General features: G+C 34.5%; 1 protein-coding gene across 1 annotated transcript in view; it reads right to left on the bottom strand.

The window, feature by feature from the left end:
* Positions 1-9,082: 9,082 nt before the first annotated feature.
* Positions 9,083-24,207, bottom strand: part of IGF1 (insulin like growth factor 1) — a 53,752-nt gene continuing 38,627 nt past the window's right edge. The window contains exons 3-4 of the mRNA XM_074901965.1: positions 23,770-23,951; positions 9,083-16,257 (exon numbers count right to left, since the gene is read on the bottom strand). Of these exons, the coding sequence (XP_074758066.1) occupies positions 16,198-16,257; positions 23,770-23,951 (242 nt within the window). The 3' untranslated portion in view covers positions 9,083-16,197. The remainder of the gene's footprint in view (positions 16,258-23,769; positions 23,952-24,207) is intronic.

Here is a 24,207-nt window from a genome sequence, read left to right as displayed (position 1 = left end):
GTTTGTTTGTTTGTTTGGTTTTTTTTTTTCTGTTTTGAAGCTTTTGCCCTTTTGACAGAGGGTAATGTGTGTTGTGCAGCCCTACTGGCAGAGCAAGTGTTGAGAAATAAGCAGCAGCTGCTGCTTTCTCCTAATTCAGTATCACTTGGCCGCTTATATGTTGTAAATTCTTGTTCCAATCCCACCTAGGTATTGATTTCCCAAGAGATTATTAGAGAGAGATACAAAGCCCCTTCAACATCTCTTTTGGTAGATGAATTCCAGTGTATGTTTTTCCAGGAGACCAATGAGGCTACATTTTGGCAGAAGAATAATAAAATTAAACCTGTTAGGAGTACATAGATAGTTTAGATTGCAATCAAAACTGCTACAGGAGTATACAATGTTTGTAGAAACCTATATCTGTTTTTGTTTGTAGGACTTAGAAGTTGGTGATATCTGGGGATTGTGCTATATGGTGTGTTCAGTAAGACTTCTAGGCCGATGTCAGGACACCAGCTTACTGTCTTTCACCTTCTGAATTTGTAGTCTGGTAAAATCTGGTGTCAGAGACATCCATACTTAACGGTTAGGATGATAATGTTAAAAGTGGGAAAAACATATTCTGTCTATATACACCTGATATATTTATCCAACACTATGTTCAAATGAATGTAATAGCTTAATTTTTCTTTGAAGTTACTCTGAAAAGTCTGGGTTGACCTTATGTATGCATTTTAGTACACAAGTTAAATTCTTCATCAGCAAAGACAGAATTTGAAACAGTGACTAGGGACAATTAAAAGGCAACCTTGAAGAAACAGGTAGCAAACTTAAATGTATGAAGTAGCATTGTCCCATGACGTATAAAGATAGATAATCTCTTTATAACTGGAAAAGGACGTCATCAACATTTCAAAGGCTTTTACAGTACTTCCCACTGATTTCAATAGCTTTCTCATCAGATCTATCCTACACAATGCTTTATTTCCCAAATCTAGAATAATAGAATGTCTGTAGCAAGGTTTTTGTTTTTAGCAATGGACATAAAAACAGAGTTGGAATTCTCCAGTGCTGCTCTTGGTTCTGTTATGGACTAGCTGTATATTTTCTAACAAGTTAGCTAGAATTTGGTCTTTTACTTTTGTCTGATGCAAAATGAAGATAATTCTGCTTCATTTTCTTCTGAAAAACACAGTGAGATGTTCCATAAGTAGAAAGAATTATTCATTCATGATCTCATAACGTAATTATCTGTACTAGTTACTGTCAATTTTTTATGTTATGTTCAAATTATATGGCATACCAGCTTGATAATGTGTTCAGGCTTCAGTAATCTGAGGCGCCACATGACACATTTCTAAACTGAGAGTTTTACAGAGGCCTTCATCATAGAGTATTATATAATTACTGCTATGTTTCAGCTTTTACATTTTTGCATTTGACCTTTCAGTTTTCTGAAACTTTTGAGGTTAAAATTTTGCAGATTTATTCTCTTCCCGAGTAGAATCTGTAACTGTATGTATACTCTGAAATTGGGTAAGTAATAAACATATCTGTGTAAGGGGGCAAGATGAATAAGAAAAAATCCACTATATTATTATAAATTATTGAGTATTGTATTTAAGCAATTATTGAACAGAATTTTTTAGAATGAGAGAGACATTCCAAATAAAAGTTTCCTTTGTTCATTCTATTGTTTGCCTTGATAGATTTATGAACATTTCAAAATTTTATATTGCGTATTAAGTCAGCTTTTTGTGAAGCTGGAAAATCCCTAATCTAGACAAGTTTGTGCTGCGTATGTCCATGTACTTCTAATGATTCTCACCCTTTCTGGTTAAGAAAGTAATGTAACAGGTCAGGAAGAAATCACAAGATGCTGGAGAAGCACTGTGGTGTCATTGGTTACATTTTTTTTAATAAAGGTGCCATGGACAATCTACCTGTATCTGACACTAGTGTGCTGAGTGATATTGGGGAAGTTGCTCTTTCCAACCCATAATGAAATTAAAACATTACCATTAATTTCCCATGTTTGAGGATGTGAGAGCCATAATGAGGGAGGTTTTGTAATATTCTTTGGAAATTTTCAGCTTTAAGAAAATAAATTACTGTTTTTATCTGCTGTTGGGAAGCTTGAAGGAATAGTGATCACTGCAAAGTGGAGGGAAAGTATCTTCCTCATGGCCTAGACCTACTCTGACACAGAAACCATATAGCATTAAAAATGTTTCCTGAGAGATTCTCTGGATATTTAATTACTGGAACATGAGGGATGGGGAAAAACTGTTTACTACTGATATTTTTTGTACAAAGAAACTTGTGCACACAGAAAGCAACAGTTGAAAAAGAAACAAAGAGAGAAAGATGGTGCTTCCAGTACTGATGAATGCTCAAGATATGCCAAAAAGGAGAGTTTTAGAACAAAATATGTAGTAAATGACATTTTCTAAAGCAATAATTTGGAAATATTGGAAAAATATTTCCAGATGAAAATTTAAACACCCATTTAGAGTGTTCTTATCTTGGATATATTGTGTTGGCTAAATATTATTATATGGATACTTTCTAGGAAGCTAACTTTAACAAATGGTGATGGCAGCTCCTTAATTAACTGAAACTAAACTTTGCTGAAAAGCAAAGATCCAGCTGCATAAAGAAAAACAGAAAGTGTAAGGAAATTAAGTCTGTCTGTTGTTAGGAGACAGTGAAGAACCTTGCTCTTTGAGAATCCTCTTTCAAAAATCAGAGAAAGTATATGTGGATTTGATGGTTTTTGCACTGGGCAAGGGAATAGAAAGAAGGAAGAAGTAAAGGAGCAGAGAAAAGAAGTAAGACCACATATATATATAAAAGGTAACTAGCAGAAAAAAATCAAATCAAATCAAGGGATTTGTTCTCTGACAGGGGAAAGAATCAGAGCTATGTGAAATGTAGAAAGCCTGAAGTTTATACTTTGTTATTTATTTGAAAGGCATATAATAATTTTAAATCCTTAAATAAAATATGATTTAAATGTACCTCTTATTAAATATTGTTGAAAAATTGTCAGTGAAGGAAGTAAAAAGAATATCCAGAGAGAGAAATTAAAAAAGAATAAAACTCATTGCATGGCTTTCTGTTGATGTAGTAAAAAACATATTATGAGTTAATAAAGAAAAAGAATATAGTAATACAACTTTATTAATAGACATATTATTTGGAAGAACACTTATGGACATAGAATTATAATGATTTTAACAATATCACTTTTATTAATGAAAAACATTTTCAATAGGCCTACTTCTGATACATATTTATGTACTGATTCAAGTACGTTAGAGAATCTTGGCCAATTACTCAGATGGCATTTCTATACCAGTAATTCTGTTACTTCACTGTCACTTAGAGCAAATAAATTTAAAGAATCAGTCTGTTCCCTTGTTAAAAAGAAACAGAAATGCAACAAGACTGAAAGACAAATCATGCCAACTAGAGATTTTCTTTAGTTAGTGCCCAGGAAAGTTTCAGTCCATCTCAGGATAGAATGGTTAGAAAGTGGGTTGACGTTACCCTCAAGATCTCAGCAGTATTTCAGAGCCATACTTGCTGGCCACTGGCATTCTGCAGAGTGCAGAAATATAAGCTTCAAACTGATATAAAGGAAAACCCTAGATGTCAGTAGTTACCCAGAAAGGCAGTAGAAGTGTCTCCATTTCAATATGAGATCTAAGTTTGGAGATGCTGATGAAATTCCTTGACTTACTGGAGTCCTTGGGTAGTGATAGGGTTAGCATGCTGCAAGTTCAGCTGTTAAGTTATCTTGATTTTGTTATTACAGACAATTTGGACACTGAAATAGAAAGAGCAAAAAGTGAGATTAAGGATAGGAGGAAATGCTTTCATATTAACTGGTGCTGTTGTTCTGGCTGGCATAGCAGAGAATGTACAGTATTTGAACTAAGTTAAAAAGCTGGGAAAAAAAAAGCTAAATGCTGTTTAGACAGAACAAACACAGCAGGAAATATGTTTGATAGTAAGTTAAATTTGCAGAAAAGGATAATTCAAGTGTTTTGTCTGAAGTCAATCACTTATTTATTGATTACTAAACCAACAATGGTATGTGCTTAAAGCAGTACAGGATCGTGTTCAGCATGTTAAATTACCAAGAATTTTGCTGACTGATTTGGCTCTAAGAGCTAAGAATGAGCTATGTGTATGAAAAAATATTTGAAGCTGGGAAGTACCAGCAATGATAACAATACACAGATGAAGATCTGCAGGAAAGGCAATGATATGAAGTATTTTTGGAAAAGCAAGGATCTGAAGAATGTGGAATGAAGAAAACTCTCTCCCTTGCACAGTATGAATACATATTTTGGTAGGGATTCTGCAGTCAAGCTGTTTCAATAAAATCCATATGAATCCAAACACAGGTAAGAAACTGATATTTCTATACTGTGAACTAGAATACAAACGGTGGAAACACTCATTGAAAGAATTAGAGAAAATTATATCTGAAATACCAATGCCTAGATCAAAACTGAACAAGAATTAGCAGATTCTCTGTGGCCTGCTAATGGTGGAAATAACTGATTTTTCCGTGCTCTATCTGCTTTTAAACCTAAAAGATCTTAACGTGATTAGAGTTGTGTAGTGTGTTGCGTGCCCAGAGCTGTTCCACCTCAAGAATTAAAATACCTCCCTTTTCTGTAAGCCAGACTGGGATTTAGAATTCATCCTGTATAGCATTCAAGTCTTCAGAGGTCTTGATCTCATAGGAAGGCTGTGGATGTTCTTAATGGTGTAGTAAGGAGCACACAAAAAATGTTGACGTAGCTTTTTTTTTTTTTTTTTCCCCCCAGATTGCAAGCTAATTGCAGTATGCATAGAATCAATGGGAGATCTGATCTGATTTCATTTTCAACCTGATGGCATTTAAACCTTTATATCTCACTTCTTGACAGTGTGCCCAAATCAGTAGACTTACCAGCTTTTTTTTTGTTGTGGTACTGGGTCACTATGTAACAAGAATAGGTGATATATGGAACAGAAGGAAAAAGCAAACAAAAAGAGTGAAAACATTACTGTGGAGAGAACACATACTGAGAAGGAGTCCTGGAGGGCTTGGAGTCTGGTCCAAAGACCATGCGTTTTAATTGAAATGGTTGTATTAAAGGTTAAGTCTAAGCACTCCCCAAACAAACAAAACCAACCCAGTGGTAATCTGGAAATTCTGCTTTAATCTTTGTTTTATCTCAGTTTGACTAACACTTTTCTTCCTGTTCTGTTCAATTTCTTCTCAACGTTTTGGTTGTCAAAATACAGAGATGACAAATGACTTCTTTTCAGCCAGCAGAAAATCTGATACCACTGATGCATAGTGCAGCATGTGCAAAATGTTATGAATGTTAATAGCTCTCTCACCCTCTCAGTTGGTAAAACATACTTCTAAGGGGTAACTCCTTTACACAGAGATGAAAGATTGTCTTAGAATCACCACTAACCAACTTTATCTAAAAAGTATATACAAGAGATATGAGTAAAAATATAAGGTCGTAAACAAAAATTAAGGTAATCACATATGAATAAAGATATTTTTAACCAAATGTAAAACTGTATGAAAATACACACCTAGCTGAATGAAGTTGCGCAAGTAAAAAAAAAGAAAATAATTTTAGTTCTCCATACACAGTGTAATAAAATCAGAATTTCTTCCATGAAATTTTTAACAGCTGCTGTTGACAGTCCTATTTTGTACTAGGCTTCTGAAAGTCCTGCTGGCGTTCAAGTAGCAATGGATTCCTTGATTGATTTTTCTCTTTAGCTGTGATCCAAAACCAGTTGCAAGTTAGAGCAATAAATAAGGTAATTTCCCAGTAAGTAAATGTCTGGGCTTGATTAATCTGCAGCAACTCTTTGATCAAAAGGTTCTATAAATTAAATTATCTTCATTTTAGAAAGTGAACAATTAAAGAAAGGAGCTGACCACTAAAGTTTTTATTTTTTCTGAACTATTAGTAATTTCTTAGACATTTCCTTAATCCCTGCAGAGTGTTTTTATTTTGATTGTGTTAGCATAGTTTACCATACAGTCATTTTTATTAACAAGTAGATGTTGTTCATACAAGATTGAAAACTTCTGGTAATATATGCAATACATATGATTAAAAACTTTAAAAAATGGAATTGAAATTATAAATGGATGCATTTTAAAAATATTCCTTAGCCATGTTGCCAAATCCACAAGTTGTGGTCTCTGTTAACTACATCTCATCACCAGAGACTAAAAATGAAAATATGTTTACTATTGTTGGGTGATTATTTTTAAACTGAAATCTTCATAAATTGCTCAAGTGTTATGGTAAGACACTGTGAGTTTAAAAATTATTGGCTGTGAATATTTAAATATAGAGAATTTTGTGAAGGATATTACTTTAGGGATTGTGCATTTAGAGATTGTGCATTTAGAGTCTAGAATGGCTGCTATGCCAGTAGGATAAAAATACAAGAAGTCACAGTAAGGATAAGATGAGGAAACCAGTCCAGGAAACTGGTTTGCACTGTAGCCAAAATCTGTATCTAGGGAAAAACATTAGAACAAGGCAACATGTAGTGAAACTTTCCTACCCTTCATTGATTTACAATTTAGCGACTTCCTGGGCCAGAGGCCTTTTTTGTGTCTGTTTCCATTTGCAATGGTAAGGCTGCCCTCAGGCCCCCCAGAACCGTGAGTTCACTGGCAGGGTGAAGCATTGTCCACAACAAAAGAAGATGGAATTATGGAGCATTTAAGCCAAATACACACAAGTTCTTGGGACCACATGGGATACAGGCGAGGGTGATGAGGGAGCTATGCAGTGCTGTTGTGAGGCTTTCTATCATTTTACAAAGGTCACATCAACTGTGGGAGTTTCGTGGCTGAAAAAAGGCAAATATTGCACCCATTGGAGAGGGCCAAGATTTGTGGAGGTACAAGTTGGCCTCAATACCTGGAAATTTATAGAAAAAAATCTTCCTGGAAGCTGTTTCCAAACACATGAAGGACAAGATGGCAACTGGGAACAGTCAGCATAGATTTATCAAGGCATAATCATGCCTGATTGACTTGATTGCCTTAATATCACCCATAAACTTTGTCTTCTTACTATTCACCCCTTCTCCGGCTCATTTAGGGAAAGTTGGGTTGCTAGAACAGATTACAGCAGAATTTCACATATGGTAGCCCTCCACTATCAACTGGACATTTTTCCTGATTTATCTTTTCTACTTTTTAATCAGCAGTGTGCATATATGAAGAACTTCCTTCTCGTTCCACGACAGTTTAGTTTTTTTAAGAATTTTGGCTGAGGGGCCTAATTTACAAGAATTTGGGAAATCCAAGATCATCCTGATCTTCCTTGATTTCATGATTGCCCTGCTTCCAAAGAACTCCCAAGAAATCTGTGAAGATTAACTTCAGAACAACCATCTTCCTTTTCCTGCAAGATACCATATTTGTCATATAGTATTTATTCACATACCTGCAAATTCTGTTCTTGAGAACAATTTAAGTGATAGAGGTATTCAGCATAGTATTCTGTAGTTCCTTAAATGTCCTTTGGATATCTTTGGAAGAGTCAGTATACATTAGCTACCGCCTAGTTCTCATATAGCAAGGAACTTTTGAGTGAGTGGCTGTATATCAGAGTTCAGATATCTTCATCTGTGGGTGAATACAGTTTGTTTCTGGTCATTCATGACTATTAATTTTATCTATAGGTTCCATAATTCCTTCTGCCAACCCTTCATTTTATAAGGGCTCTTGAACCACTAGGTAACTTCCCATATCAGTCCTATTTTAGGAGTGAAGCCTGCTCATGCTGTTAAGGTATGTCCTGATTTTGTTGTATTCTGAGAATTGAAATGTATATGCCAGGGTAGAAAAAGGAAGAACGCAAATTACTGTGAAATCTATGTGGATGAGGAATTTTCAACGCATTTTTTTTATTAACCATAATCCTTTATTAGACCTCACAGAGGTGTAAACTATACATACAAATACATTAGAAAGATACCCTCTTAACAGTAATGCTTCACATTTTGGACCTGATACCAAGAGGGTTGCAAACATTTCAGTACATTCTACAAACCAAAGGGTGCATTAGCCTTTATGTATACAGAGTGACAAAGCCCTTTACTGAAATTAAAGTAGATAAAAGTGAAAATCAGTCAACTACCTCTTTCAACCTTTACCTACCATAAATGCATATAAAAGCCTTTAAAAGCATGAATACACTATTATTTATGGAGCAAAGTTTACTGTTCTAGACAGCTCATAGAGAGAGGGGAAGAGAATGGTCAAGATGACATTACATGAACTGCAAACTAGCAAAAATTCTTGGTTTTTTTTTTAATATTTGTACATATTAAGAGCTCTGTTTTTTGATTTATTGGTTGTTACTAGAAAAGCTTATAAGTGCTAAATGGGGAGAATAGCGCAACAAAGACATTGTTGAGGTATTTGGGGGATTCTGCAACACAATGATGTTACATACACAGTATGAAATATTATTTGTCATCAAGTAGTGACATTGTATTATGAGTAAGCACAAGAAAATAAAAAAGAAAGAATAAATCCAGTTAGAACTTTAATAGAGAGTCTAAATGGTTTTTAGTGAATGAATATTTAACACTTGTCACTGTTTGGTTATAATGACTTGAAATGTTAATAGTAGCATTATTCAGTAGTGAAATCAGAAATTCATGTATCCACATTCATGCTTGCATCATGGAAACCCCAGTTTTAGTCAGGATACCAACTGAAGTCCAAGAGTGAATAAAGGTAGGACAGTTAATATTCCTATTGGAAAGGCTGTCCTCTTGAAAAACAAGTGCTATTGATCTCTTCATTTAGCACTTCTGGGTGGCTTTGCAGATAATTTGGGGGGAGAGAAAGCTCATATATGATTTGATTACCAGCAGCAGGTGGTGCTGCTTCTTCTTGTTTAACTTTGTTTCCTAAAATCCTGAGGCTTGATAAACATGTTTAATATTCAATCCAATGACTCCAAGGATTAAGAAACTATAGAACAGAACAATCACATTCTGATAAAAGCAACGTTAAGTATCAGACTACAGGTGAAGCTGTTCAGAACATTATGAAGTACCAGTATGCTTTCAGTGGAATATTTATGACTCATGTTTGATAAGACTTAGTTCAATCAGGCAACTATTATCATTATACACTTTTAACAATTCTTTTTTCATCTTACACAGGATTTCTATAGAATTCCGTTGAACTAATTCCTTAGAAATGGTAATAAATGAAAAGGTACAATTTATTTACTGTATCATACAGTGTAACTTGCATGTGCTTTATTATATTCAAACTTATCTCTAAGTGGAAGTAATGAAGTGTATTATAATTTTATGCGGTGCTTATATAAATTTGATTTGAATTTATAATCTTAAAAAACCCCAAAACAATAGAATTTGTCCCTGTGCATAAAATAAGGATATTGTACCTCTTTCATTGGTAGCACTTTAGTTTATTGGTTTGGGATCCTTCATCTTTGATCATTGTTAAGTGGGATTTTTCATACTATAAGCCAGGTTAATACCAGTAAGCCAGGAACATTCATTTGATTTTAAAATTTACAAAGTTAAATATTTCACTACAAAATATGAATTTCATTGAATCAGTTGTAAATATAGTTATCTGGTTAAACGTTTTTCTTGAACATGAGTTCATGAAGCATGATCCTATTTATCAAGATAGACTCCTTTTTGTTCTGCAGGTATTCTGTTGCTTTAAAGGAATGAGATGATACTAATGAATGTAAAATACAGTAAGATGGAACGTCTTTGATTTAGTTAAAAAATGGTTCATACCTTTAAAATGTGAAAAAAAATCTCCCAACTATATTTGTTCTGTTTCTCAAGAACTTCAATCAAGTGTGAATATGTAAATATTGTAGGTGGGTGTATGTATGTTAAATATTTGTGGAAAAGAATGTATAGCAGCAGAAGTATCATGTTGAATGGGTTTTATGAGTTCTGTGAGCCAAGCTGGCAAGATAAAAAGTTACTGAAGGATACAGAGAAATCAAAAATTATTATAAATAATTTGGGATATAGGAATTTACAGTGCTGTCTTTTCCACTTCTGAAATTGTTAAGGGTACTATAGAGAGACATAAATTATTCTTACCAAATCATCTATTTGACAAATTAATAATTGAGGTGATATTAAATCACAGAATTTTTCATTCTTCTGTTTTTATGACTAATTATTCTTACTTTGAAAGGGTGCTTACACTTAAAAAACCTCACTTAACAGAAATTATCTGGAGAAGAACGAAATAATTGAAAATTTTAAAATCAATGTTTTCATAATAAGGCCCTCAGAGTTAGTATTTTGTATCTGTACATAAACAGAGAAATAGATTTACCTGGTGACAGCAAAAAAGTATCCTATGAGTTAAAAATCAGGTAATGTCTTTATGTGTGAAAAACAAAGGTAGGATCTAACTTGTGACACCCATATTATACAATGTTCTTCTAAAATTAGATTCCAATTGGGTTATTGAATATAATCCATGAGAAATAACGTGTAAAAAGCAAGGAGTCCAGATCTTACTTGAGAGGGAAAAGAAGAAAAGCATAGTATACACATGCACACACACATGCACATACACATACACACGGTATAACATTACATATATACATATACATACATATACATACATATGTCTATATATATATGTATATATCTATATATACATACACACACCCTTTATGCAGCTAGTATAAGATTTCCTAATGTAAGCATCAGGGAGGTCCTTCTTGTTTTGATCTCTGCTAGACTGGTATCTCTATACTGTACTATATGTAATCAATTTTCAGATATTCCCATAACAATCTTCATGTAAAAAATCAAAGAAGATTTATATATATATCAGATACTGTGTGTTTGGACATTAATAGTCCAGTAGAATATTCCAATGCTGTGAGAAGCAAAATGTATAGTGTAGGATTAGAATGAGTAAAAACTTTGTGTTAATAACTGTTTTTCCTTCTTTCAAAACAACTTTAATCTCGTTGCTTTACTTAATGCTACTTCCACAGATGAATTGGATAATTAATAATCTCATCAAGGCAAATTATTTATTTTTTTGTGGATTGTACCCAAGAGGAAAAAAATCTTAATAACTCGAAAGCCTCATCTCCTCCTCCTTACCCCTGTGCCCCCAAATCAAAACAAAGTGAATCAAAACAAAACACCCCCTCACCCCCCCAAAACAGACAATAAAATTATGTTGCAATAGTGTTTTAACTAGGCTTGCTGAGGGGGGAGGGAGGGGAGGGGAGGGGAGGGATGATTGTTGGTTTGAATTTGAATTCTATTTGAATAGAAGTTTGGCGTTTGGAAGACTTGTTTGCACTGAACAGTATCCTTAAAAGAGGGACCAGTACAGGTTGAGTCCCCAAATAAATTATTACTATTCCTTTTCAGACTAAAAATAAAACATTTTAAATATATTGATTATACCTTCATCAGAACATAAGTATTCTATCTAGCCTATAGGTTCCAAGAATCTCTATTTGGGCTTAACTTACCATCATTTCAAAACAAAACAATGAAATGTGAAATTTTGCACATTAGGATGTTCATAGTGACCACATAAAGTTAAAAAAAAAAATTCACAGACTGTTAGCCATATATTTCAACTTTTTCTCACAATTTGAAACTGGTGAGAATTAAAACCAGCATCATTTTAATGTTAAGAATACTATTTTTCATTCATTGTTAAAATCAGATGCATTTCTTTGTACTTTTTTTGAGAATATTGACTTTTGGGGGGCATGCGATGAGTGAGAAGGTAATCAGGTAAAAATAAAAATGTGTGCTCAATTAAAATCTCGATCAGATCATGCCACTGACCTTAAGCCAAACTCTACACTCATTTCAGTCTAGAGTGTGGCTTAAAAATCTTTGGTATGATATAGGACTTGCACTAATCTAAACAGGCTTTCAGTCCTATCCATTGTTCCCTGACTTTAAATGCTTTATCTGTGTTTCTGAATTGGAGTAAAGATTCAGAATTGCATTTCAAGTCTATGAAATTTCATGGCATTTTGACTCATTCCTGCCCCATCTGCATCAATTTAAGATTTATTTGCCATTGCTGAGTGACAAAAAGTTGAAAAGTTATGGCTAGTTGTATTTCTATTTTAATAATCATACCTATATAATTGTCATTTTCATACATTAAAAAAATATTTATGCTTTCTTTTATATTTTAGTCAAGTACTTTCTTAAACAAAACAATAGCACCACTTTGGCATTGTTGGCCAAATCAGTAACAGGTAAAGCAAATATACACAAACTTTTCTGAACTTGTCATGCACTTACTTGTTAAAATGAAGAGCCAAGAAGTCAGAGTGCGTGGCATAGAGTCTTCATTAATCAACTTTAACCACTGATACTAAGTCAACAACCAGCTCATGGGGCAACTGAACATAGCTACTAGTTGTGTATGGAATTCACTTCTGTAAAGAAAGCCTACCACTAATTTACCTTTTAATCTTGAAAAAGGAGTTGACACTGTAATCTGTCTTGGGCAAAATGTGGCTACTTTAATGTGTCTACAGGGACTGAATGCAATATCACATTATTTGTTTTTCTTTTCTCTCTTGACTGAATGGTAAAAATGAGCCTTATACAAGTCTTTCACACAAATGTAAGTGTAGGTTTGCAAGTACAGTTTGAGCAGAATATAGAATTTATTAGGTTTTCATTTAAGCTCTTAATGATTAATTATGGTTACTATGGAGATGAGGCTCAAATTTTGTTACCTTGATGAAAGAGATATATTAGCTTCAGTGGGTTTAGATCCCCAGTCCTTTCTGAACTAACTGAACATAATGAGGCTTAATTCACTTTTTTACTTCTGCACTTCAGTGACATTCTGTGCAATAATTGGTGTTTTATGTCTATTCTAGAATGCAAAATTCTGTGACTTCTGTCATGCGCTTTACATGATATGGAAGAATGGGGAGTGGGATTTTCTTTACCACTTAAGTGATTTATGAGATCAATGGCATCCAGTGGGACCCCTGTTCCTAAATATTTGGAGTGCTTTCGAAAATTCAGCTGAACCCCTCAGCTTCTCTAATTAGAAGTTTTTCAAGTCAGAGTACTTTGTACGTTGTGAGGGAGATGTTTTGGCTCATTCTTCAACTTCTTTAAGTAGCAGATTTATTGAGATTATTAAGCTAATGCAGTCCTTTATCTTTCACACTGGCCGGTGTATCATGTGCTCCTTGCCATATGACTGGAGATCTCTTATACAAGTATGCATTTCTCACCTCTACAGTGGTGGAATTACTCTCCATTTTGTGTTACCATTTTTTCGCTATTAAAGCAGTGTTGCCTTTGAAGCTTGTAACTATTCATTATTTATTGTAATTTCTTTCAAGAATTGTTCTAATTTGTTTAGACAGTTGTCAAGTTCTGATGTTAGATATTGCCATCTATGTGTGACATTTTCTAATTATGATTTCTCAACAGGAGAAATATGGTGGCATAAATGTAAGTGCATGAATCCCAGGATAAGACTGAAATTTGAATTAATTTACAGGAATTAAATAGCATAATGACGTATGGTTATTATGTTAACAGTGCATCAGTAAAATATTATCTACAAAGAAACTTGCCACCACAGAGATCTGCAAATTGCTTTTTGAGCTCACACCTTTCCTTCCTCCTCCCCTTAGAACTTCAGAGGAGGTAGGGAACAGAAAGAGTCACAGGAAACAAAATGGAAATATGTATTATGTCTGTGATATCAAAATCATGGCTTATTCTTAGAATTCATTTCAGACTTCTTAACAGCCATTGAAGTGAAAATACTTCCCTCTTCACCCTCTTCCAAAAGAAGGCCTGTAAGAGCTGTGATAGATACCAGAATTGCTATCTCTCTTTATTGAATTGGTAGTAAATAATTTAGGTTAGTTTCCCCATCTGTTTCTCTGTACTTTCTTCCTTTTTCAACATTACTACCTTAGTCAGTGACAGCTGTGACATATTCTTTTTATTCATTTACTGTTCTGCTTTTACTTTGTGACAGCAATCTATTGTGCATGTAAACATGCATCTCTGTGGAGGGTTTAAAGAATTGCCTAGGATACATTGCACTTTCCTTTGGAAAAATATGAAACTCAAATTTTCAGTGGAAATAAAAGAGGAACTATAATAATTTGTTAGACTTTTAAGACCTACCTTTCCTGTTTGTTTCACAAGAAACCATTGAGGAGCTGTACACTATGCATTTTGCAGATCTTCTTCTCTTGTGTTTTAATCAATAGTTCAGTCATCTACTCCCATGGGTGCAGTAGAAAATAAGGCAGATCTGAGCCTTTAAAAAGAGATACTACCTTTACACATCTAATATAACATCTCCCTGATTGCTCCCTTCATACAGTATTCTCCCTGCTCTCTTTGCGGCTGAACAAGGGATACTTCACCCCTTGTCTGAGCTTACCGCATGCAGGGTGATGGGGTAAGAAGTTGAGTGAAACCATGCTGCAGTTCTGGACAGGGTTAAAGAGTGCGTTCTCCCCTGCCTTCTCTTCCCTTCTCTCACAGAGAGGTTGATTGCTCACCTTGGGACACCGTTGGTTATCTATCGCCCTTTACTGCATGGCTGATCTAGCACTGAGTTGATTTAGCAAAGTGGAGCACTGGACACAGTGTTATTCAAGGTAGAACCAGTGCAGTACCCTATCAAGGTACACGGCAGAGATTATCTGGAAATATATGTCTCCCACAAGAGCGCATGAAAGGCGCTATTGTAAGTAGCAGTCTGAAGGACATTACAGTTCCTCTCTTCTTGAGGACTCTTCCTACACTGTAATTTGGTGATTAGATTAGCTTTTCTGACTTACACAGAGATGCAGTGGCCTAATTAACAGTCAGTTTAGTCACATCTGATTGTGGGAAGAATTAAAATGGCAGAGAATTTAAGTAACCCTCTGTTATGTTTGAATAAAATGCTGATATTTCAGAAAGATTTAGGCCCTGATGGGCTACCTTTTGAAGTCATTTGAGGGCTGTTCTTCAAATTGCCTTCTCCAAGCTTAGGCATCTATGACTGTGTTCCACATAACTGTAAGTGAAAACAGTGCTATTCAAACATCTAAAAGGAAACAAGTATCTGAATTTTCTTTTGAAGATGGGAAAATTATTTCTGTGTTGGAATCTGAAGCCGTTTTAGTTCATTTAAACTAAATATTTTAAAAACTGTTTTGTTATTTAATCTTTGGCTTGATTTTTCTGTATTTGCTTTTACCTGTCACAGTTTTGGCCAGACCCTTTCATGTAACAAACTATAAAATAGCACCGTTGTACTATAAAACAGAGATTTTTACATACTGTTTGATATATGTGTATTATTGATATGCTAAATTTTACATACTGCATTATATGGAGGAAGAAAGAAGTTACCTATACTGTTGCAAAATAATTACCTGGAAGAATCATTAATGGTTTGACAGCCTAAGTATGCTTTAACTGCTTTTAAAAATCTTTTGCCTCACAAATTGCAATAAACTGCATCTTTGCAAGAGAAGGAAAAATAAAACTGTCTTAAAACAAATGCATCTATAACCCATATTCTGTCAAAATGCCACAGATGGAATTAATGGATGTTTAAAACTGTATATGTTACCTTACTGCTGCTGTTACTGGGAATGTCAAACTGTGCAAATATGAAGGGGTAGACAAACAATGTTATCAGACACTGTAAAACAAACAGCCTGTTGCTTGTAAAGAAGTGCAAATAAAAAAACCACCACTTAGACAAGGCTGATGAATGACTCCAGCAGCCAGTGTTCATAGGTTAATTTAGTGCAATTGGATCCATCAAAGGCCCATAAATTTGTAGGCTTTTGAGGGGCACAGGACTTTAAGATTTTGTGCAGGACATTTAAAACAGGTTAACAAACAGTAATATATCAACCACAGAATTTTTTAGCTCTGGGCTGGTTAAAACATTCTGTTCTCTAAAGACTTAGACTTATTGGAATGTTTAGTTGCATTGTTCACTGGGAGAATGCCCATTTGTTGAGATTGCGTCGAGCTTATTAAACCATAGGGTTTTTTAAGTCTTCCAATGTTTAACAAATAATTTATTTACAGCAAAGTATCCTGCAGATGGCACATTCATTCTTCATTCTTGTGGATGGCATGTTCTTACATTCTGTAGTTTCTGTTTCCTGTGTTCCCTCTACTTGTATTCTTCAAATGCACTTCCTGAAGGTGTAGAAAAAAATAATTATTCCAGATAGGCTTTAATATACTGTATGACCACAAACTTATATCAGTGGGAGAACAGTTATCCTGAATGCTGGAATTGTTAGAGCTCTTCTGCCAATTTACAGAGAACATAACTATACAAAATTTCTGTACACTAAATTCCCTCTTCTCCTAGGCATAAACACTTTGATTGCTTCATTGTTGGTCTTGGCAGAGGAAATATCTGCATACTGGAACCTGGATAGGCTTAGACATACAGTAGGTACCAAAGATTTTTTTTCTTTCAGAACAAGGACATTTGCAAAAGCAGGATGTATAGGGGCCAGAGAATTTTAGAGCTGTAAATGAAGGATTTATGCAGCCTCCTGAGATTTAGTACCCAGTGGTCAGAGGTTTTCAAAATTGCTGAGTGGGACTTTCTTACCTACATTTTGCATAAATGGCATATTAGATGTGTAAGGTTTTTGTTGGATAAGGCCTTTAGGACGGTAAAAAGTGAGGGTTCACTGCAGGAGCTGCAGCCAAATGGTTTCTACTTTCAAAAAGAGATAGAGTGATTTGCCAGACAAATCAAGAGGTCTTTGGAATGAATAATGCCCTCAGTTCACTGTCATTCTATGCACAGGTCAGTTTCCAGCAGCAGTGATGAGTGTGGCATATATATCTCAGTTTGATTTCCTTCTTTGCCATGCTCATAAATATTATCTGGGCCCAAATATTTGCACACTCTGTAACAGACTAGAGGCAGAAGTGTTGTGATGCTCCATATTTATAATCATAATCAGAAGAAAAATTTTTAGTTAATTGAAATCATGTCTGTTGTCATAAGAAAAGCCAAAACAAAAAAAAATCTCCCTGAGAAACTTGAGGCATGTGTATGTATCTTTACCACTGCATTATTTGCTATTTAAGCTCTAAAAAAACCAAAGGAAACGTAATCTCTAAAATTTAACAAGTAATTACTTTTTTTGCCTGCTTTTCTGATGGACAGAAAGAAAACGGAAGATTATTTGGTGCATTACGGTAGTTTTGTGAGGGTTTTTTTAACAATTTCCTGTATAAAATACTATTCTGTGTATACATTTTCTATTTGCTTCTAGTATAAATTAAACATAAAATAAATCAGAAACTTTCAGAGGATCAAAAAACTTGAGATCACATAGAGCTTATTTCCATTGGTTTTAGGTTGGGTTCTGATGGATATGAGTCAAATTATTATTTTCAGAATAATAAAAAAAACCCAAATACTGGTAATTGTTAAATTAATTATACCACCAGTAAGTAAGAACATTGAGCCAAACTAAGATTTATCATCCCTGACAAGCCAAATTTGTTAATAGCAAAGTATTCATAATGAAGAAATGTCTTTGTTAGGAATCTGCCATTCTAGATGTTTTTAGTCTGAAACGCAATACTAAATGAAGAAGAAGAGATTAATCATCTAGTCACTATTCTGGTGATCATTTCAGTAGGATATTGGCTCGCCTTCATAAAATTTTGCTAATACCACTATAGAATACTTTTCTTAACATGGATTGAATACAGAAACAGAAATGTCAACAGAATTCAGCTTATCCATAAATTAAAATAATTTTTGCTGGTTTGTTGCCTGTTTCTCTTCCACTTTTCCAAAACTACCTTTTCTGTCTTTAGTTTTCCCTAAGTTATACCTTATTTTTCACGCTGAAGTACTCATTCTGGATGAACCCTTCAATTTTCACTCACTAAAATCATGATTGAAGCACTCCATAGGAGTCTGCAACTGTTAAGGATCCTGCTTTATGCTGCAAATGCTTATATTGGTAACAGTGAGATAAAACCCCAGGAATTCCTTGACTTATCTGCCCTGTTTTTTTCCTCAGGGTAACAAAGTAAAATATCCTTGTCAATGTTGACCCTAGGTTCTCCTCTTTGAAGAAAGTTTATAAACATATAGGAAAAATTATATGCTACACTTTATTTGCAAAAAGTCATATATTCTTAAAGGCTGCACACTCATGATCTATAAAAGGGACAGTGAGAGCCTTATAATGAAACAACAGCCATTTTGCAGTGCAGTGGCTTTCAAAATATACTTAGATTGAAATTTAACCATATGTTTTCTACTGCTGTTGTTAAATGACTTTAAAATGGCTTTATCATTCAAATAAAGCAAATACTAAGATGCAGCAGGGTTTCAGTTAGAGGTTTTAATACTGACATGTAGATGGAAAAAGAGGTGTCATAATACACAGGCTAGCTTTGAAATTGAGGGAAGATGACAGGTTACTTTTAGAACAGTTTATCCTCTGCAATCAGCATTTTGATGAATAACTACAAAGAAGTGGCACTGGTGGTGGCATCGGTAACATGCATGACAGAAAATGCTTTGACCCACATAACACATTTTTTCAAGTATGCAATGTTGAGACTATTGGGGAAGAAAAAAATAAAGGTGTGAATGCCTGAATCGGGTTCTCAGGCCTGCATTTGTGCTGGTATAGAGAAGCTTGCCTCAGTTCTCAAGTCTTTGAAAAAAAGGTAATTAGAAATAAAATTGTTATCTGTGATGCTTGTTTCATTATCAGATCCTCTGAGCTGATATTCAGACCCAGACAAACACAATAAGCAGTTTAAGATGACAGATGCAAAATGTCAACTTTGCATAAGCCCATGACCAAAGAAGTGCAGACTTCTATCACCTTAAGTACGGATCTTTGGAGACAAGGGAGCATTAACACATGGATAACATCTACCTCAGTGATAATAAAGATCATTTAACTAAGATGCAAGGGTACTGGGAAGCATGCAGCAGCATTATTAGCTGATTAGGATGGACAATTCAAACCTCATATTGGCTTTAAAGATCTCTTGCTTTATTGCTAATAAATGGAAAGTCTAGTGTTTGTAGTAACAGGTGTGATAGCTATGAACTCTTTGGAGTCTCTTTGAAAGCTTTTTAGTTCTGTGGGCAGAGTGATCAGTATCATAACAAGGCAGGAAAGTAAGTAATGGGGGAAAATAATTTTCTGAAGTGAAGAGGCCAGATTTTCCTATCTGTTACACCTAGTTTCCCTCATTGGCTTGATAGTGTGGCATGGCTGTAATAGAAATTAGAATTAGTGCCATTGTGCATATTTTGGCCTGTAAATGTATCTGTGAGTTGATACTGAGCCAATTACGAAAGAATCTGCTTAGAAAGATTAATCAGATAATACTTTTTCTATTTTCTTATTGGCATCTTCTTAAACTAAAAATATTAGCATCTTTGCCTTCTCTTAGTCCCACTTAGTATTTATTCAAATTTTGAAGTTTATATAAAATCTGAAGAGTATTTTTGAGAGAATCCTTTTCCTACCGATACTTTGTTGGTACATGTATTTATATATATTTTCCGTATATGAGTCCTAAAGTAGAATAAGGACTAAAAATCTGAGGAAGTGCAAAATTATATCATGATGTACACCTCTTCGGTCCTTTTGCTCAGAGTGCAAGGGGATGGCATGGCACTACGTTTTTTTGCTTTCCCTATACTTTATTCACTGGATTTTAAAATCAGCCTTACCAGTGTTCACATTCATGTAACAATTTTCAAGGTACCTTGTAGCCTTAAATTGATAATTGATTGGTTCTGTGACACTGTTAACTGATTGTTTCTGGGACACTGCTTCATTCAACAAGGTCAGAGTCTTCCCTGATGTTCACAGCTGTTGTGGAAATAGCTCAATTATTTCTTTTTCTGGAACAGAGAACAGTTATTTTTCAAAGTTCTATTCACTAGGTTTCCAAAATGCTGTTAAAACTTAATTCACTTAAGGGTAAACAAATTAAACTTTTATTATCGTTTCTCAGAAGAGAAAGAAATGAATGAAAGAAAAGCTAGATGGAACCATGTAAACTGAAGACAGAACTTTAATTCCTTTTCCTGCTCCTGTTTTGAAGTTTAAAACTCTAAACCTAAACTTAGTGTAAAAATAAGTGAAACCATTACTTTGCTTTTCAGCACAAACAATGTTACTCCCTGTTTCTTAGTCTTACCTTACTAGCTGATATTTGTTAATTTAGTGATATTTTAATCTGAAAGCAATGTCAACAATTATTCTCACAAGAATTGCTCTAATTTAGATTAAAAAAAAATTTTTGATCTGTAATGTGCTTTGGTTTTACACCTGTTCTCTTTGTCAAAAATTCAGGGACATCTTTCTCCGGTTTAGAGATGCTGGCATATGATTAAATTGTGTCTTCCTTAATAAACTCTGCTCATATACATAGCTAACTGCAACTGAGGTGGAATTTTATAATGAATTTGTATTATGTAGTTGATCAATTACTATTTTTTATCAATTCCAGCAAGATGAATACGTAAGTATCTCTCTTTTTTTAACAGTAAGAATTCTACTGAAAGCTTTCAACAGAGTATTCAAATAGTAAACAAGTAAAAAAAAAATAGGCTTTGGATGAGCATAATTGATGAGTGATCAGTAAAGAAGAGAACAACAGATCCTGCAGGTTGATTGAATTTCTTTCGTATTTTTTTTTTTTGTGTGATTGTCTGAAATATGCTGTGTATATAATGCCCCTAAGTATATCGTAACAGTGTTTACTTTTTACTTTTCAATATACTTTTATATTTATTTGTTAGTAAATGTCTTAGAACAGGACAAATAATGGTCTTATAGAGAAAGAAATAATTTTTTTATTAGATACAAACAAAGCTCTACACATACAGTCTCTGTAACTGGATTAAAACTAGTTCTTGGTGTTGGCCTTATAGCAGCAAATAGATATTTCTGAGGTTCCCAGCTCACACTAATCATTCCTGGCCCTCATCATTCAGATTTGTGCTTGTAGTGTAGCAACACTTGTCTGTAATGTCATGACTACAGATGAGCATTAACATAACCTATAAACAGAAGACCAGTCCTGCTCCATTGAACTAAATTATTCTACCAAATTGTGCATAGGAGGAATGGTCTGCTCAGAATTGGGAAAGTAGACAATTTACAAAACCTCTTAAACTAAAACCCAAATCCTGGATTTGTCAATTAAAAAGGTTATTAGGAGATGCCAAATAAAAACTACATCAGAAATATGAATGATACAAGAAATTGGTTGTGTATGAAATCTGAGAGTAACTGTGCAACGTCTTACATAATCCACTTAATCCTGCCTTAATTGTTGTATCTAAATAAGGAAATATTATATCATATATATTATCTTATATATATTCACTTTATATGTATATGTAACTCATATATAACATATAATATTAAGAGAGAAAAATATCCTAAAGCAGAAAAAAATTGCTTAACTGAGAAATATTTTTACTTTATTATAATTAATTTTTAAACTAAAATCAGTGACATATCAAAACTATGAATTAGCTAAATGCATTCATATTGGGAGAGCCTATCCAAAGAAGAAAGTATGAACATAGCATTGTCTTTCCTAATGGAGGCCTGTACAGCTGACTTCAAAAAGAAAAGAGAAATAAAAAAATAATTACATGAGAGAATTTTTCACAGTTTTTCTTAATGAATTCAGTTTCCATTCTCTTCCCTGTATTTTCTTTTTATTGATCATAAGTCTGAATAATAGTTTCTCCTACCTCATCTGTATTTTTGTTTCCTCAAACTAATTTTATCCATCCATAGATATGAATGAAAATTTGTTTGATTTCTTATCACCGTTTCTATCAAGAAGCATTCATGATTTTTCTGCTTCTGTTCACCTCTCTCCTCCATTTCACATACATTTTCAGTTTTTCAGTATTTGTCATCCTCTCATCCTCTTTGATCTAATTCCTACCTGTTTTCTTTTCTTCTGCTCCTCATTGTCCTTTTACTGCCCTTTTCACCTCTTTGATTTTTTTTTTTTTTCCTTTTAATTTCCTGGATGATTTCTTCTGCAGCTTAGTTCTTTCAATTACTACATACTCCCTCTAATTTTCTTCCTCTTCCAGTATCCCCTCTTGAACACTACCTACCCTGCTGCTGCAGAAGGATGCAAGGCCTTTCTTCTGCTCCTTCCTGTTTGTAAGAAAAGTGTTTTCCTGCCTGTCTTTTGAACTGGGAAGAGGACAGCTGCCTAAAGAATGACATAATTCCTTAGCCCTCCAAGGAAAGCGGTGTGGAGATCCATCAGAGAGCTGGCAGTTATCTTGTCTCCTTTTTCTTGAAGTTACAGAATGTTTTACCCATCAACTTAGCAACAAGTATGGAAAGGAACACACAGATTACTGGCCAAATCTGTTTTCTTCTTTTTCTGCAAGCCTTAAATATACGTGTGCCCAGACAGGAATAAACAACAGGGTTTTCTTGTCTATAGTTGATCTCTACCTGAAGAAGACTTTACTTGTGTCATGTGTGCCTTTTGAGATGTTCACAGCTAAGGTGATACTTCCCAGGAAGAATCATACAGCCACTACTTTAAAAAGTTGAAACCTCTTGAGGAAGAGGTGAAAGGATTCCATTCTATGGATTGACTTATGGAAAAGAAACTGATGCTGGAATTACTACAACTGTTCTTTTCATAAAGATGATATTAAGGAAATTAGTATATAGTGCTGGTATCCTGACTTCCTGCGAAACATTAGGAATCCATGCAGTTTCATTTCTTATAAGAAAAAATTTTCAGATAACTGCAGGATTGGGGCCAACATATGTGTAGGACAGACAGGGTCAACAGCAATAACTTATATCACTAGAGGCTTACAGCAGATGACATAACATGTAAAACAGATGTTCAGAACTCAAACAGAAGAGATAGTTGGACATGAGCTTAATGGTAGCCTAGACTAAGATGGATTTCTTGAACTAGAGGCTCTGTTGAAGAGAGATGAGATTTAACTGCATATATGTACAGTACATCTAGTATGACAGGAACAAAAATCTGGATACTCTGAACTCCACAACTATACAAATAATACCAATGAAAATTTAAAGTGCTTGGAGAATACACATGTTAAACATTAAATAGTTAAAGTGAAGTATGTAATGACTGCAGTGACTATCCAGTTAATTCAGTTCTGATAAATAATTAAAAAAGGTCAAAATAATGAGGAAAGAAAAAAATAACTTGTTCATTTACATGTAAAATTAATAGCAGAAGAGCTGATCTGCATTTTTCCTCTTCATCACTTGCTCTACCTCTTCCTGACAAGGACGGATGACTGTTAAACATTCAGTGTTTGGTCTCTCTTTTGAAAGAAGTCTTAGGTGCTCTTTATGATTGGATGATGTGAGTACTTGTCATTTACTACCCAATAGCAGCATAAAGCCTCACAAGTACTAGCTTAGCAATTCCATATTTTATTCAGTGGTCTAAGAAATGAGATAGAACACACCATTTCTTACTTACTTCCTGCCATGGACACTATCTTCTGAAACTCGACTAAATCTCAGTGTCCCTAATAGGCAGAACACATCAGTTGTTTGCTATGTTACCAGTCTGGATAGAATTTTCCATCCCTAAAATAGGTAGGGATTTTTTTCTGTTGTATTGTAGGGGTTATTTTCCAGCCTGGCCTACCTTTTGTGCTTTTGGCATATCAGTGTGGCGCTGAGCACGTACAGAACGTGCAGATTTAGGTGGCTTTATTGGAGCACAATACATCTCCAGCCTCCTCAGGTCACAACTCTGGAAGCAGCATTCATCCACTATTCCCTTGTGGTGTAAGCGTCTACTGCTGGATCCATACCCTGTAGGCTTACCTATTCAAAACAGAAATGGAAAGTTTTTATGTTAGAAAGAAAATGCAAAGATCTCAGAAGCAATCATATTAACTTGCATTATTTTAACTCAATCACCAATGACAGTTGTAGAGGCTGCCTGTGGGTACCTATTCCAAGACCCTGTTCTCAGACACAGCTTCGAAAGATATTCCTGGAAATGGCCAGCTTTGAACTCTGTCTATGGGTGGTTGCTATTTTAGCATTTGAGCAAAATTATGTCTTCTTAGGAAAGTAT

Source organism: Athene noctua, chromosome 3, assembly GCF_965140245.1.
Source record: "Athene noctua chromosome 3, bAthNoc1.hap1.1, whole genome shotgun sequence".
Lineage (NCBI taxonomy): Eukaryota > Metazoa > Chordata > Aves > Strigiformes > Strigidae > Athene > Athene noctua.
This window is presented reverse-complemented; position numbering and strand designations above follow the sequence as displayed.